The 14,629-nt window shown below is 39.5% G+C and overlaps 1 protein-coding gene across 4 annotated transcripts in view; it reads right to left on the reverse strand.

Annotated features, from left to right (window-relative positions):
• RAPGEFL1 (Rap guanine nucleotide exchange factor like 1) overlaps nucleotides 1–14,629 on the reverse strand; it is a 109,606-nt gene that overhangs the window by 74,514 nt on the left and 20,463 nt on the right. For 3 of the 4 annotated variants that reach the window (XM_056548932.1, XM_056548931.1, XM_056548929.1), the window contains one exon: nucleotides 865–943. In XM_056548932.1, the coding sequence (XP_056404907.1) occupies nucleotides 865–943 (79 nt within the window). Of the gene's footprint in view, nucleotides 1–864; nucleotides 944–14,358; nucleotides 14,578–14,629 lie in introns of those variants that run through there. The other variant, XM_056548933.1, reaches the window with a different exon arrangement.

Consider the following 14,629-nt stretch of genomic DNA (forward strand, 5'->3'; position numbering starts at 1 on the left):
GGAGGCGGCCTATATCCATCCCTCTATCGTGAACACATGCATGGACAGACGAGAAGAGTGTACATGTTTATGGCATGGTAGGAATAAAAGCTGTAGACCGGAAAAAAAATAATTTGACAGCTATCTAAGGCAGTGTTTCCCAACCAGTGTGCCTCCAGCTGTTGCACAACTACAACTCCCAGCATGCCCGGACAGCCGAAGGCTGTCCGGGCATGCTGGGAGTTGTAGTTTTGCAACAGCTGATCTAAGGCATTGGCCCACCATGTGACAACTAAAGATGAGCGAACTTACAGTAAATTCGATTCGTCACGAACTTCTCGGCTCGGCAGTTGATGACTTTTCCTGCATAAATTAGTTCAGCTTTCAGGTGCTCCCGTGGGCTGGAAAAGGTGGATACAGTCCTAGGAGACTCTTTCCTAGGAATGTATCCACCTTTTCCAGCCCACCGGAGCACCTGAAGGCTGAACTAATTTACGCAGGATAAGTCATCAACTGCCGAGCCGAGAAGTTCGTGACGAATCGAATTTACTGTAAGTTCGCTCATCTCTAGTGACAACCTCTGTGGGAGTTGTAATGATGACCATATAGGTATCACTCAATTTCTGCAGAAGACAATTCAGTTATCTATATTTACAGGCAATTCTTTTATTCTATTTATTTTTAACCATATTTAAGTGCAAGGAATGAGCACAACCCTGATACACGTAGTTTTTCATGTACTTCCCAGCTACCTGGATCCTTGGGAAGTAAAAACCTTCCACTCTGACATTTGCATTGTATATAAGCACATAGACATGATAGACACAGACATATCTAGTCCTTAGCATTTAATCCATACAACAATGACAAACAATGGAAGGATATTACTGTTGTAACTGGACCAGGAGCTCTTCCGTCGGTATAAATAAGGTGTGGGTGAGTATGAAGTCATCCAGCGCTAATTCTGATGAAAGAGAAAAGAAGAAACACGTCAGACACATGCAAAATCCTCGAGTGATTTATCGCTTTATTACCATGGGGCAGTGGTCTTCGAACTGTGGACCTCCAGATGTTGCAAAACTACCACTCCCAGCATGCCCGGACAGCCGTTGGCTGTCCTGGCATGCTGGGAGTTGTAGTTTTACAATACCCTGAGGTGCACAGTTTAGAGACCACTGCCATAGGGGAATCCGTGGATATTAAAACACTACTGAGGAACCTCTACTCCAATTCAACTAAAAAAAAACCTCTTCCCCTGTTTACAAGATAGGGAATAACAAGCTGATCGCCGATCAGTGGAATCTTCTCCAATTCTCAGAGTGTAGGAATAATAAAGTGTATATCACATGGGCACAGTTGGACCTCTGTTCGTTCTCTATGGAGCTTCTAAACATTGCCTAGTACTATATTATGGCTGACACGTGTGTTCACTGGTTTGCAGGTCATCTTTTACAATGCTGGAATCCGTCTGCCATCCATATTGTATAAGTGACCCCCTCCATACTGCATAAATGACCCCCTCCATACTGTATAAGTGACCCCCTCCATAACATATAAGGGCCCCCTCCATACTGTATAAGTGACCCCCTCCATACTGTATAAGTGACCCCCTCCATACTGTATAAGTGACCACCTCCATACCATATAAGGGCCCCCTCTATACTGTATAAGTGACCCCCTCCATACCATATAAGGGCCCCCTCCATACTGTATAAGTGACCCCTCCATACTGTATAAGTGACCCCCTCCATACTGTATAAGTGACCCCCTCCAAACCATATAAGGGCCCCCTCCATCCTGTATAAGTGACCCCCTTTATGCCATATAAGGGCCCCCTCCATACTGTATAAGTGACCCCCTCCATACCGTATAAGTGACCCTCTCCATACCATATAAGTGACCCCCTCCATACCGTATAAGTGACCCCCTCCATACTGTATAAGTGACCCCCTCCTTACCATATAAGGGCCCCCTCCATACTGTAAAAGTGACCCCCTCCATACTGTATAAGTGACCCCCTCCACACTGTATAAGTGACCCCCTCCACACTGTATAAGTGACCCCCTCCACACTGTATAAGTGACCCCCTTCACACTGTATAAGTGACCCCCTCCATACCGTATAAGTGACCATTCTACCTGTTTAAATCTGGGGAACCCGAGTCCTATTTCTAAGTAATATCAGGGTTCAAGGAGTACACTGGCCTATTCTATTACATTGACTGATTATCAGTTCCGAAACACAAATATGTACCTGAAGTGTGTGCCCTGGCATGTCATAGTCTGTAAGAATGGCACACCCCAAAAAAGCACATGTACAGAAATGTGCTGCCCGATATATCATTACAAATACTATTGCCATGCACATAAACATTAGCAGAAGGAAATTATGTATATTGCTTCATTACATAACAGCAAAGCACTGTCCTGGGGATCACTATACATTATATACAGTCAGGAGATCACTGTACATTATATACAGTCAGGAGATCACTGTACATTATATACAGTCAGGAGATCACTGTACATTATATATACAGTCAGGAGATCACTGTACATTATATACAGTCAGCAGATCACTATTCATTATATACAGTCAGGAGATCACTATACATTATATACAGTCAGGAGATCACTGTACATTATATACAGTCAGGAGATCACTGTACATTATATATACAGTCAGGAGATCACTGTACATTATATACAGTCAGGAGATCACTGTACATTATATATACAGTCAGGAGATCACTGTACATTATATACAGTCAGGAGATCACTGTACATTATATACAGTCAGGAGATCACTGTACATTATATATAGTCAGGAGATCACTGTACATTATATACAGTCAGGAGATCACTGTACATTATATATAGTCAGGAGATCACTGTACATTATATACAGTCAGGAGATCACTGTACATTATATATAGTCAGGAGATCACTGAACATTATATACAGTCAGGAGATCACTGTACATTATATACAGTCAGGAGATCACTGTACATTATATATACAGTCAGGAGATCACTGTACATTATATACAGTCAGGAGATCACTGTACATTATATACAGTCAGGAGATCACTGTACATTATATATATAGTCAGGAGATCACTGTACATTATATACAGTCAGGAGATCACTGTACATTATATACAGTCAGGAGATTACTGTACATTATATATAGTCAGGAGATCACTGTACATTATATACAGTCAGGAGATCACTGTACATTATATATATAGTCAGGAGATCACTGTACATTATATACAGTCAGGAGATCACTGTACATTATATACAGTCAGGAGATCACTGTACATTATATACAGTCAGGAGATCACTGTACATTATATATACAGTCAGGAGATCACTGTACATTATATACAGTCAGCAGATCACTATTCATTATATACAGTCAGGAGATCACTATACATTATATACAGTCAGGAGATCACTGTACATTATATACAGTCAGGAGATCACTGTACATTATATATACAGTCAGGAGATCACTGTACATTATATACAGTCAGGAGATCACTGTACATTATATATACAGTCAGGAGATCACTGTACATTATATACAGTCAGGAGATCACTGTACATTATATACAGTCAGGAGATCACTGTACATTATATATAGTCAGGAGATCACTGTACATTATATACAGTCAGGAGATCACTGTACATTATATATAGTCAGGAGATCACTGTACATTATATACAGTCAGGAGATCACTGTACATTATATATAGTCAGGAGATCACTGAACATTATATACAGTCAGGAGATCACTGTACATTATATACAGTCAGGAGATCACTGTACATTATATATACAGTCAGGAGATCACTGTACATTATATACAGTCAGGAGATCACTGTACATTATATACAGTCAGGAGATCACTGTACATTATATATATAGTCAGGAGATCACTGTACATTATATACAGTCAGGAGATCACTGTACATTATATACAGTCAGGAGATTACTGTACATTATATATAGTCAGGAGATCACTGTACATTATATACAGTCAGGAGATCACTGTACATTATATATATAGTCAGGAGATCACTGTACATTATATACAGTCAGGAGATCACTGTACATTATATACAGTCAGGAGATCACTGTACATTATATACAGTCAGGAGATCACTGTACATTATATACAGTCAGGAGATCACTGTACATTATATACAGTCAGGAGATCACTGTACATTGTATACAGTCAGGAGATCACTGTACATTATATACAGTCAGGAGATCACTATTCATTATATACAGTCAGGAGATCACTGTACATTATATATAGTCAGGAGATCACTGTACATTATATATATTCAGGAGATCACTGTACATTATATATAGTCAGGAGATCACTGTACATTATATACAGTCAGGAGATCACTGTACATTATATATACAGTCAGGAGATCACTGTACATTATATATACAGTCAGGAGATCACTGTACATTATATACAGTCAGGAGATCACTGTACATTATATATACAGTCAGGAGATCACTGTACATTATATACAATCAGGAGATCACTGTACATTATATACAGTCAGGAGATCACTGCACATTATATATAGTCAGGAGATCACTGCACATTATATATAGTCAGGAGATCACTGTACATTACATACAGTCAGGAGATCACTGTACATTATATATATAGTCAGGAGATCACTGTACATTATATACAGTCAGGAGATCACTGTACATTATATACAGTCAGGAGATCACTATACATTATATACAGTCAGGAGATCACTGTACATTATATATACAGTCAGGAGATCACTGTACATTATATATAGTCAGGAGATCACTGTACATTATATATAGTCAGGAGATCACTGTACATTATATACAGTCAGGAGATCACTGTACATTATATATACAGTCAGGAGATCACTGTACATTATATACAGTCAGGAGATCACTGTACATTATATATAGTCAGGAGATCACTGTACATTATATACAGTCAGGAGATCACTGCACATTATATACAGTCAGGAGATCACTGCACATTATATACAGTCAGGAGATCACTGTACATTATATACAGTCAGGAGATCACTGTACATTATATATACAGTCAGGAGATCAATGTACATTATATACAGTCAGGAGATCACTGTACATTATATACAGTCAGGAGATCACTGTACATTATATACAGTCAGGAGATCACTGTACATTATATACAGTCAGGAGATCACTGTACATTATATACAGTCAGGAGATCACTGTACATTATATATACAGTCAGGAGATCACTGTACATTATATACAGTCAGGAGATCACTGTACATTATTTACAGTCAGGAGATCACTGTACATTATATACACAGTCAGGAGATCACTGTACATTATATACAGTCAGGAGATCACTGTACATTATATACACAGTCAGGAGATCACTGTACATTATATACACAGTCAGGAGATCACTGTACATTATATACAGTCAGGAGATCACTGTACATTATATACAGTCAGGAGATAACTGTACATTATATACAGTCAGGAGATCACTGCACATTATATACAGTCAGGAGATCACTGTACATTATATACAGTCAGGAGATCACTGTACATTATATATACAGTCAGGAGATCACTGTACATTATATACACAGTCAGGAGATCACTGTACATTATATACAATCAGGAGATCACTGTACATTATATACAATCAGGAGATCACTGTACATTATATACAGTCAGGAGATCACTGTACATTATATATAGTCAGGAGATCACTGTACATTATATATATAGTCAGGAGATCACTGTACATTATATACAGTCAGGAGATCACTGCACATTATATACAGTCAGGAGATCACTGTACATTATATACAGTCAGGAGATCACTGTACATTATATACAGTCAGGAGATCACTGTACATTATATACAGTCAGGAGATCACTGTACATTATATACAGTCAGGAGATCACTGTACATTATATATACAGTCAGGAGATCACTGTACATTATATACAGTCAGGAGATCACTGTACATTATATATACAGTCAGGAGATCACTGTACATTATATATAGTCAGGAGATCACTGTACATTATATACAGTCAGGAGATCACTGTACATTATATACAGTCAGGAGATCACTGTACATTATATATATTCAGGAGATCACTGTACATTATATACAGTCAGGAGATCACTGTACATTATATATAGACCCAGCGCTGTGCGATCTCATCCTGATGAACCTCGAAATATACCATAGTCTACGGTGCCATCAGCAACGAAAGGAAAGAAAAAAAAAACCTTCAGCTATATGGATCTATTGATTGGAAAAGGTTAAATCTGTCTTTCTCCCATGCGTTCACGGGAGAGCAAACACAGTGACAGTCCTTACTGCCCACGCACCTCCTTAGTGAGAGAGCAGGACAGGCCCCCAGTATCTGCCTCCTATTCTGCACCACTAAAGGCCTTAATAATAGCGCGGCATTACAAGTGGCGACACGAAAATGGGGATAAACCGTGTAATTTAACCTTTACAATAAATAACCGGTTCTATTCTAGTAAACAAGACAGTCTAAATATGCCAGTTCTATAACTTGTTCATGCGGGTAGTAATGGGGGGTTATGGAGCCCTATATTTCAGCACATGCCGCCATTTCTCAGTTCAGTCTTCATTGGAATAGTCACTTCGGTGGATTTGCTGATCGAAGTGATGGGGGTGGGAATGAGGGGGGGAGGGGACGTTCAAGTCGTATTCTAACCTGCTGTGCAATCTGTTCTGAGAAACAGCATATTTACCAGTGTTTCCCAACCAGGGCGCCTCCAGCTGTTGCAAAACTACAACTCACCGCATGTTGGACTATATAGTAGTATATAGTATAGGTCAATGTTTCCCAACCAGGGGTGGCTCCAGCTGTTGCAAAACTACAACTCCCAGCATGCCCGGACAGCCATCGGCTGTCCGGGCATGCTGGGAGTTGTAGTTTTGCAACAGCTGGAGGCACCCTGGCTGGGAAACAGTGATAAATACGGTATGTAGCGATGTCAGGCGCTATAGAAACTATTCCCAGTGAGAAGAAAATATTTTTTCATTACTAGAACTTAGCACTGGTGCTCACAATGACTGATATTCGCTGCGTTGCATCCGAACTTGCACTTAAAAAATGGCGTACACGTAAAAAAAAATACCAAAGTCCCAAATTTTGCATTCTTTGGTCACTTCATTTACAATAAAAATATTAATAAAAAGCGATCAAAAAGTCCCATCAAAACAAAAATGGTACCGGTAAAAACTACAGACGACGGCGCAAAAAATTAGCCAACATACCGCCCCATAAACGGAAAAATAAAAAAGTTATAGGGGGTCAGAAGATGCCACTTTTAAACATACAAATTTTGGTGCATGTAGTTTATTATTTTTTTAAGTATTAAAATAAAATAAAACCTATATAAATTGGGTATCCTTGTAACCGTATGGACCTACAGAATAAAGATAAGGTGCCATTTTTTTTACCGAAAAGTGCACTGCGTAGAAACGGGAGCCCCCAAAAGTTACAAAATGGCGTTTCTTTTTTCATTTCACCCCACAAATAATACATTTTTTGGTTTCGCCGCAGATTATATTATAAAGTAAGTGATGTCATTACAAAGTACAGTTGGTGACGCAAAAAACAAGCCCTTATATGGGTCTGTAGGTGCAAAATTGAAAGCGTTATGATTTTTAGAAGGGAAGGAGGAAAAACGAAAATGCAAAAACGAAAAAGTCCTTAAAGTGAAAATAGGCTGAGTCCCTAAGGGGTACTACCCTGGAAAACATTTTTTTTTTTAAATCAACTGGTGCCAGAAAGTTAAACAGATTTGTGAATTACTTCTATTAAAAAATCTTAACCCTTCTAGTACTTATAAGCTTCTGTATGCTCCACATGAAGTTCTTTTCTTTTTGAATTTCCTTTCTGTCTGGCCACAGTGCTCTCTGCTGACACCTCTGTCTATTTTAGGAACTGTCCAGAGTAGGAGCAAATCCCCATAGCAAACCTCTCCTGCTCTGGACAGTTCCTAAAATGGATTGAGGTGTCAGCAGAGAGCACTGTGGTCAGACAGAAAGGAAATTCAAAATGAAAAGAACTTCCTGTGGAGTATACAGAAGCTTATAAGTACTAGAAGGATTAAGATTTTTTAATAGAAGTAATTTACAAATCTGTTTAACTTTCTGCCACCAGTTGATTTAAAAAAAAAAATTTTTTTCCAGTGGAGTACCCCTTGAAGGTTATGTTCACACACTGCAGACTTGCTGCAGATCAGTTGCGGACAATGGGGGAGATTTATCAAAACCTGTGCAGGGAAAGCAGTTGCCCCTAGCAACCAATCAGATCGCTTCTTTCATTTTTCACAGGCCTCTTTAAAAATGAAAGAAGCAATCTGGTTGCTATGGGCAACTGCACCACTCTTTCTCTACACAGGTTTTGATAAATCTGCTCCAATGTGCAGTGTTTATGCATCAAAATAAGGCAATGTATGTAAAATCAGATGCAGAAAATCCGCAGCAGGTGGGTAGATCTGCTGCCGATGAGTTGCACAAACAACACAGCAGTCTATTGTTTTTCCGCACCAAAACAAATAAAATAAAGGGCTAGGTTCACACTGCGCTAATGATTCAATCGTTGTTCAGGCCATATGAGCGATTTCAAGCAGACTCAAAAGCGCGGTCTGCTACGTTATCTAGTCCCCTGAACATGGCGCATACAGCCCAACGGCCATTGAAATTAATATTGTCCACTGCTCTCTGTTACCGTATGCACCGGAATCGGTGAGTGTTTTTATTCATATGTTTGAGCCATTTTCGTCCCCCCAAAAATGTCTGGTCTGCACACCACATAAGGGTGCGTTCACATGGCCGTCTGTCCCCGTTTTTTTTTTTTTAATCCCGTTTCGGTTCCGTTCTTGCAGTCTGCAAACAGATTAAAAACGGTTTTAAATAAATCCCATTCATGTCAATAAGATTTTTTTTTACAATCCGTTTACCTCCTGTTTACACCCGTCTGCACTAATTTCCATTTTTTCAATGGCAGAAAAAAACGGCACATGCAGTATTTTTTCTTCCGTCAAAATAACGGAAGAAAACAACGGATACAGTAAATTTTACATTGAAGTCTATGGGAAACGGATGAGCCTTTAATGTCATCCGTTTGCATTTGTTTTTTTCAATCCGTTTTTACTTCTGAGCATGCTCAGATCAAAAAAATATATTTTTTTGTTTATTAACTGAACAATAACATATCCAAATGGATAACATCCGTTTGCATCCGTCATTGTCTGTTTTTTTTTTTAAGTCCGTTTTTTTTTTTTTTTTTGGGGGGGGACGGGAGAAGAACGGGACGGGTCTAGACGGCCGTGTGAACGCAGCCTAAGCTGTGTGTAGCTGTAGCAAAAAACAGGCCCAAAAAACAAACAAACTTTTAAAAGAACAGGCCAAATGTAGAAAAATAGGGGGAGATTTATCAAAACCTGTCCAGAGGAAAAGTTGCCCAGTTGTTGAGGTCATTGCAGTTTTAGGCTGTGCTCACACGTTACGTTACCGCATTGCGGTACTGCTGGGTTTTTCCAGCGGGTGACACAATTTAACTGCGTTTATGCAAATAGCGGTACAACATACAATTTTTGTTGCCGTCTTTTTACGAAAAAATACCAATGATGACTACAAGGTCACATCCTTTTACAAATATTAATAAGGCTGCGTGCACACATACCATGAGCGTCCGCAGGTAGCACTTGTGTTTTCCTGCCATCCTGAACCTGGACTTAAAAAAGGACTGGACTTACAAACTGCCAGGAGCTCGTGACATCATAGCCCCGCCCCTTCATAAAGTCACGCCCCACCCCCTCAATGCAAGTCTATGGGAGGGGGCGTGACGGCCGTCACGCCCCCGCCCAAAGACTTGCATTGAGGGGGCGGGCGTGAAGTCATGAGGGGGCGGGGCTATGACGTCACGAGCTCCTGGCGCTGGCTTCAGCGTTCGGAACAGTTTGTTCCAAACGCTGAGCAGCGGAGTACCCCTTTAACACAGTAGTAGCTACAGGTGCAACGGCAAAAAGTGGTAAATCGCCGGCACTACCTGCAACCACCAATGCTACATAGACAAACTACAAAGTCAGACCCTCACGATCCCTTATTCACAGGGCAGGGGGGTAACTTTTCGAGTTTGGAATACAATTAACTAGGCCTTCTGGTATCACATAGTAAAGATAGCCTTATACATTAGTGTAAAGTCAGCCAAAACTCCCTATTTTGGTGGGATTGGCTGCCGGTCTAATGGGTATGGTGGCCGTCTGACTTTTCTATGACGGCAGGTGCTGGATTTCACCATGCCCAATCCTTTTGTCCCCAGAGGAGCCTGGCTGCAGCTTTTTCTCCTCTTCCTGTTCCAAGCACATGCATGCCCAGCTGAGCCGAGTGTGCGTGTGGGGGGGGATTGGGAAAGATAATTGTCAGCCGAACAAGTGTTCATCTGAAACGTATGGCCAGCTTCAATTTGTGATCTACATCAAGAGCCTCTGTCGGTAGTTCTGAGTTCTGTTCAATGCATTCTGCGCAATTTCTCACGTTAGGAGAAATAGCGCAGAATACATTGAACAGAACTCAGTTCCGTTATAAGTCAGTGTGGTCTGTTTGGCGCCGTTGGTGTCCACCATTTGACTGGTCCATCATGGTTTTTGCCATAAAGGAGTTTAAAGACACAGCTTCTCCAGCTCGGTAACAGCACCCTTGGGAGTGCGGGAAAGCACGGCATTAAAGGGGTACTCCAGTGGAAAAAAATTTTTTATCAACTGGTGGCAGAAAGTTAAACAGATTTGTAAATTACTTCTATTTAAAAAAAATCTTAATCCTTCCAGTACTTACCAGCTTCTGTATGCTCCAGAGGAAGTTGTGTAGTTCTTTCCAGTCTGACCATAGTGCTCTCTGCTGACACCTCTGTCCATTTAAGGAACTGTCCGGAGTAAGAGAGGTTTGCTACGGGGATTTGCTCCTACTCTGGACAGTTCCTGACATGGACAGAGATGTCAACAGAGAGCACTGTGGTCAGGGAGAAAGAAAATTCAAAAGGAAAAGAACTTCCTCTGTAGTATACAGCAGCTGATAAGTACTGGAAGGGTTAAGATTTTTAAATAGAAGTAATTTACAAATCAGTTGATTTCAATTTAAAATGTTTCCACTGGAGAAGCTCTTTAACAGAAAAGAAGGAGAACTCCAGCTAAAGTAACGAAAAATACAATTTTATTTTGGCATCAGTACAGCAGATAAAATACAGGAAAACTAATGCCAATGCATTTCAGGCCAGAATGGTCAAAATGCATTGGTTTTAATTTTCCAGATTATTTTTTTTTTTACCAAACTACATTTTGGATTTTTATACTTACCCATAGATTGACTGGAGTTCTTCATCATTTTTGTTATAACAGAAACCATGATGGCAATTCTGAACACAGCCTACAATAGGCCACAGGCATGAAATAGGCATAAACCACTATCCCGAAAACAGTAATGCCTTGTTATACGTTACTTCCGAAATGAGCGCAATCCACTCATAAAGCACAGGAGCCACAAGAATTCCCTTCTGTAAAGGAACCAATTCCAATAATAAATCTGGGGAATTCCTGGTTATGCAATTTCCCAAATGTACTTGTGTAGGTTCACCGCTGACTCACAATGGCAATCTCCCCTAAGGCCAGCACCTTTGAAGAGGTGCCAGGTTGGGTGGCATGATGGGCAGACCCTGGCTGGATCTTCCAATGAAGTCAATAGGAGGAGGTAAGTCTGTGGGTGTTGGGGGGGGGGGGGTAAAGTTTTCCAAAAAAAATCTCAGTTTAGTATTGTGTGGAATTTCCCCTTAGATATCTTGCTACAACCAGAAATATTGTGGCTCGTACCTTCCAGCAAATCAGGGATACGATTGATGGTCGCATCAAGAACAGTAAAACACCGACTAGAACAGGTGAAACCATTTAAAAGCAGAATTACGCAACCCGCAGCTTACATGGTCAGACATCAATCCTATCATTTCTTACTTATCCGGGTCTGGTTACCAGGCTTAGCATCTGTGTTCTAATCGCGCCTAAAAATACCACTCCTCACCCTCCATATAAAACACAAGTACTGATACCAGCATGCCGGAGCCTTCAGGGCATCGCCTATAGATCACAGTCTCTTCAGTCACACCTGGACAAGGTTGGAGACCACTACACTATAGGGTCCCCACACACAGGCGTATTATGGCCTCAGGCTACTAAAACGTTGTCTTTGCACTATGGAATAAGCCACCTCCTTATGATGGGATTCCCCTGGTGCGCTGCATTTATCCTTTGGCTATTGTGTTGGATCTCTTAACCACCGTCCTATACATGGAATCTGCTGCTGTTATTTATTTTGGATGTATTTATCTATGTCCTATCTATTATCTATCTATCTGATGTCTATATACCTCATATCTTTCAATCTATATCTCTATTTATCTATCTAACTATATCCTTTCTATCTCATATTATCTAATATCTATCTCATATCAATCTATCTATCTCATATCTATCTCATATTTATCTAATATCTATCTCATATCTATCTATCTCATATCTATCTATTTATCTATCTCATATCTATCTATCTCATATCTATCTCATATCTATCTATCTATCTCATATCTATCTCATATTTATCTAATATCTATCTCATATCTATCTATCTCATATCTATCTATTTATCTATCTCATATCTATCTATCTCATATCTATCTATCTATCTATCTATCTATCTCATATCTATCTATCTATCTATTTCTCTCATATCTATCTATCTCATATCTAACTATCTATCTCATATCTATCTACCTGACGAAGAGGGGGTCCCGCCCCTCAAAACGCGTTGTTCGCATGCCTTTGTTAAATAAATTGTTTGTTGTTTAACTAAGTCCGTACCTTGCCGGGTGTCAATTACTAGCCCTACCTTACTGAGAGGAGAGCACCGCTGACTGCACCATTTTATCGGGAGATCTTCCTTCCACTACAGATATCTATCTATCTCATATCTATCTATATCATATCTATCTATCTCATATCTATCTCATATCTATCTATCTCATATCTATCTATCTATCTCATATCTATCTATCTCATATCTATCTATCTCATATCTATCTATCTCATATCTATCTATCTATCTCATATCTATCTATCTCATATCTATCTATCTCATATCTATCTATCTATCTCATATCTATCTATCTATCTCATATCTATCTATCTCATATTTATCTATCTATCTCTCTATCTATCTCATATCTATCTATCTCATATCTTTCTATCTATCTCATATTTATCTATCTCATATCTATCTATCTCATATCTATCTATCTCATATCTCTCTCTCATATCTATCTATCTATCTCATATCTATCTATCTTCTATCTATCTCATATCTATATATCTCATATCTATCGCAGATCTACCTATCTCATATCTATCTATCTATCTATCTGACTTTCTTCTATCTATCTATCTATTTGTCTGTCTGTCTATCTATCTAGGGCAGGGTTTACCAACCAGGGTGCCTCCAGCTGTTGCAAAACTACAACTCCAGCTGTCCGGGCATGCTGGAAGTTTTGCAACAGCTGGAGGCACCCTCATTGGGAAACTTTGATCTAGGGGATAGGACTTACAGCAAATCCATTAAAAAAATAAGAGACCAATGCGAAAATCAAAGAAAATGTAACTTCATCATAAGAACTTTTGATAGGATGAAGCAAAAAAGTGGCAATATGATTGCACAATAAATGTACACAAAAAAACTATGTAAATACAATGGTAAATCCTCCTTCGGAACATATTAACAATAATAATAATAATAATAATAAAGTGTTTTGGTGCCGTGTGATTTTTGTAGCATGATGGCGCGATTGGAAATGGCCAAGGAAAACAATTCGCAAATGCTGATGATGAGAATTTTACCCGAGAATCATTCTGCCAAGAACCATCACTCCTGACTATAACATCATTCACTGGAAAATCACTTATTCATAGATACGTGTTTTTCCTAGTTGGCAATCGTCCTCCCGTAGCGGGCAGGATTAGCAGTTTTCTTGTGTCATTTTAGCATAATGCCCTTTTTTTCATGATTTTTCGTCAAAGTAAAAAAAATCTGCATCCCAATTATCAAAACTGTGTTACGGAAAAAAGTGGCCTTGTTGCCCATAGCAACCAATCACAGTGCAGCTTTCATATTGTCAGGGGAGTTTAAAAAAAAAAGGAAGCTGATAGGTTGCTATGGGCAACAAGGCAATTAGACAGTTTATATAAAAACTTTCCACCTTACCCTTGTGGGAGAGGAAAAGCAACAATGATGCTCTTGTCCTCATATCTCGTTCCTACATCTTGTCCTTATATCCCGACCTAATATCCCGTCATCAGATCTCGTCCTCGTATCTCGTTGTTATATCTTGTCCTCATATCTCGACCTCATATTTCGTCCTCATATCTCATCTTCATATTCCGACATCATATCTCGTCCTCATATTCCGACATCATATCTCATCCTCATATCCTGACCTCATATCCCATCCTCATATCCCAACCTCATATCTTGT

This window comes from Hyla sarda, chromosome 12, assembly GCF_029499605.1.
Source record: "Hyla sarda isolate aHylSar1 chromosome 12, aHylSar1.hap1, whole genome shotgun sequence".
Taxonomy (NCBI): domain Eukaryota; kingdom Metazoa; phylum Chordata; class Amphibia; order Anura; family Hylidae; genus Hyla; species Hyla sarda.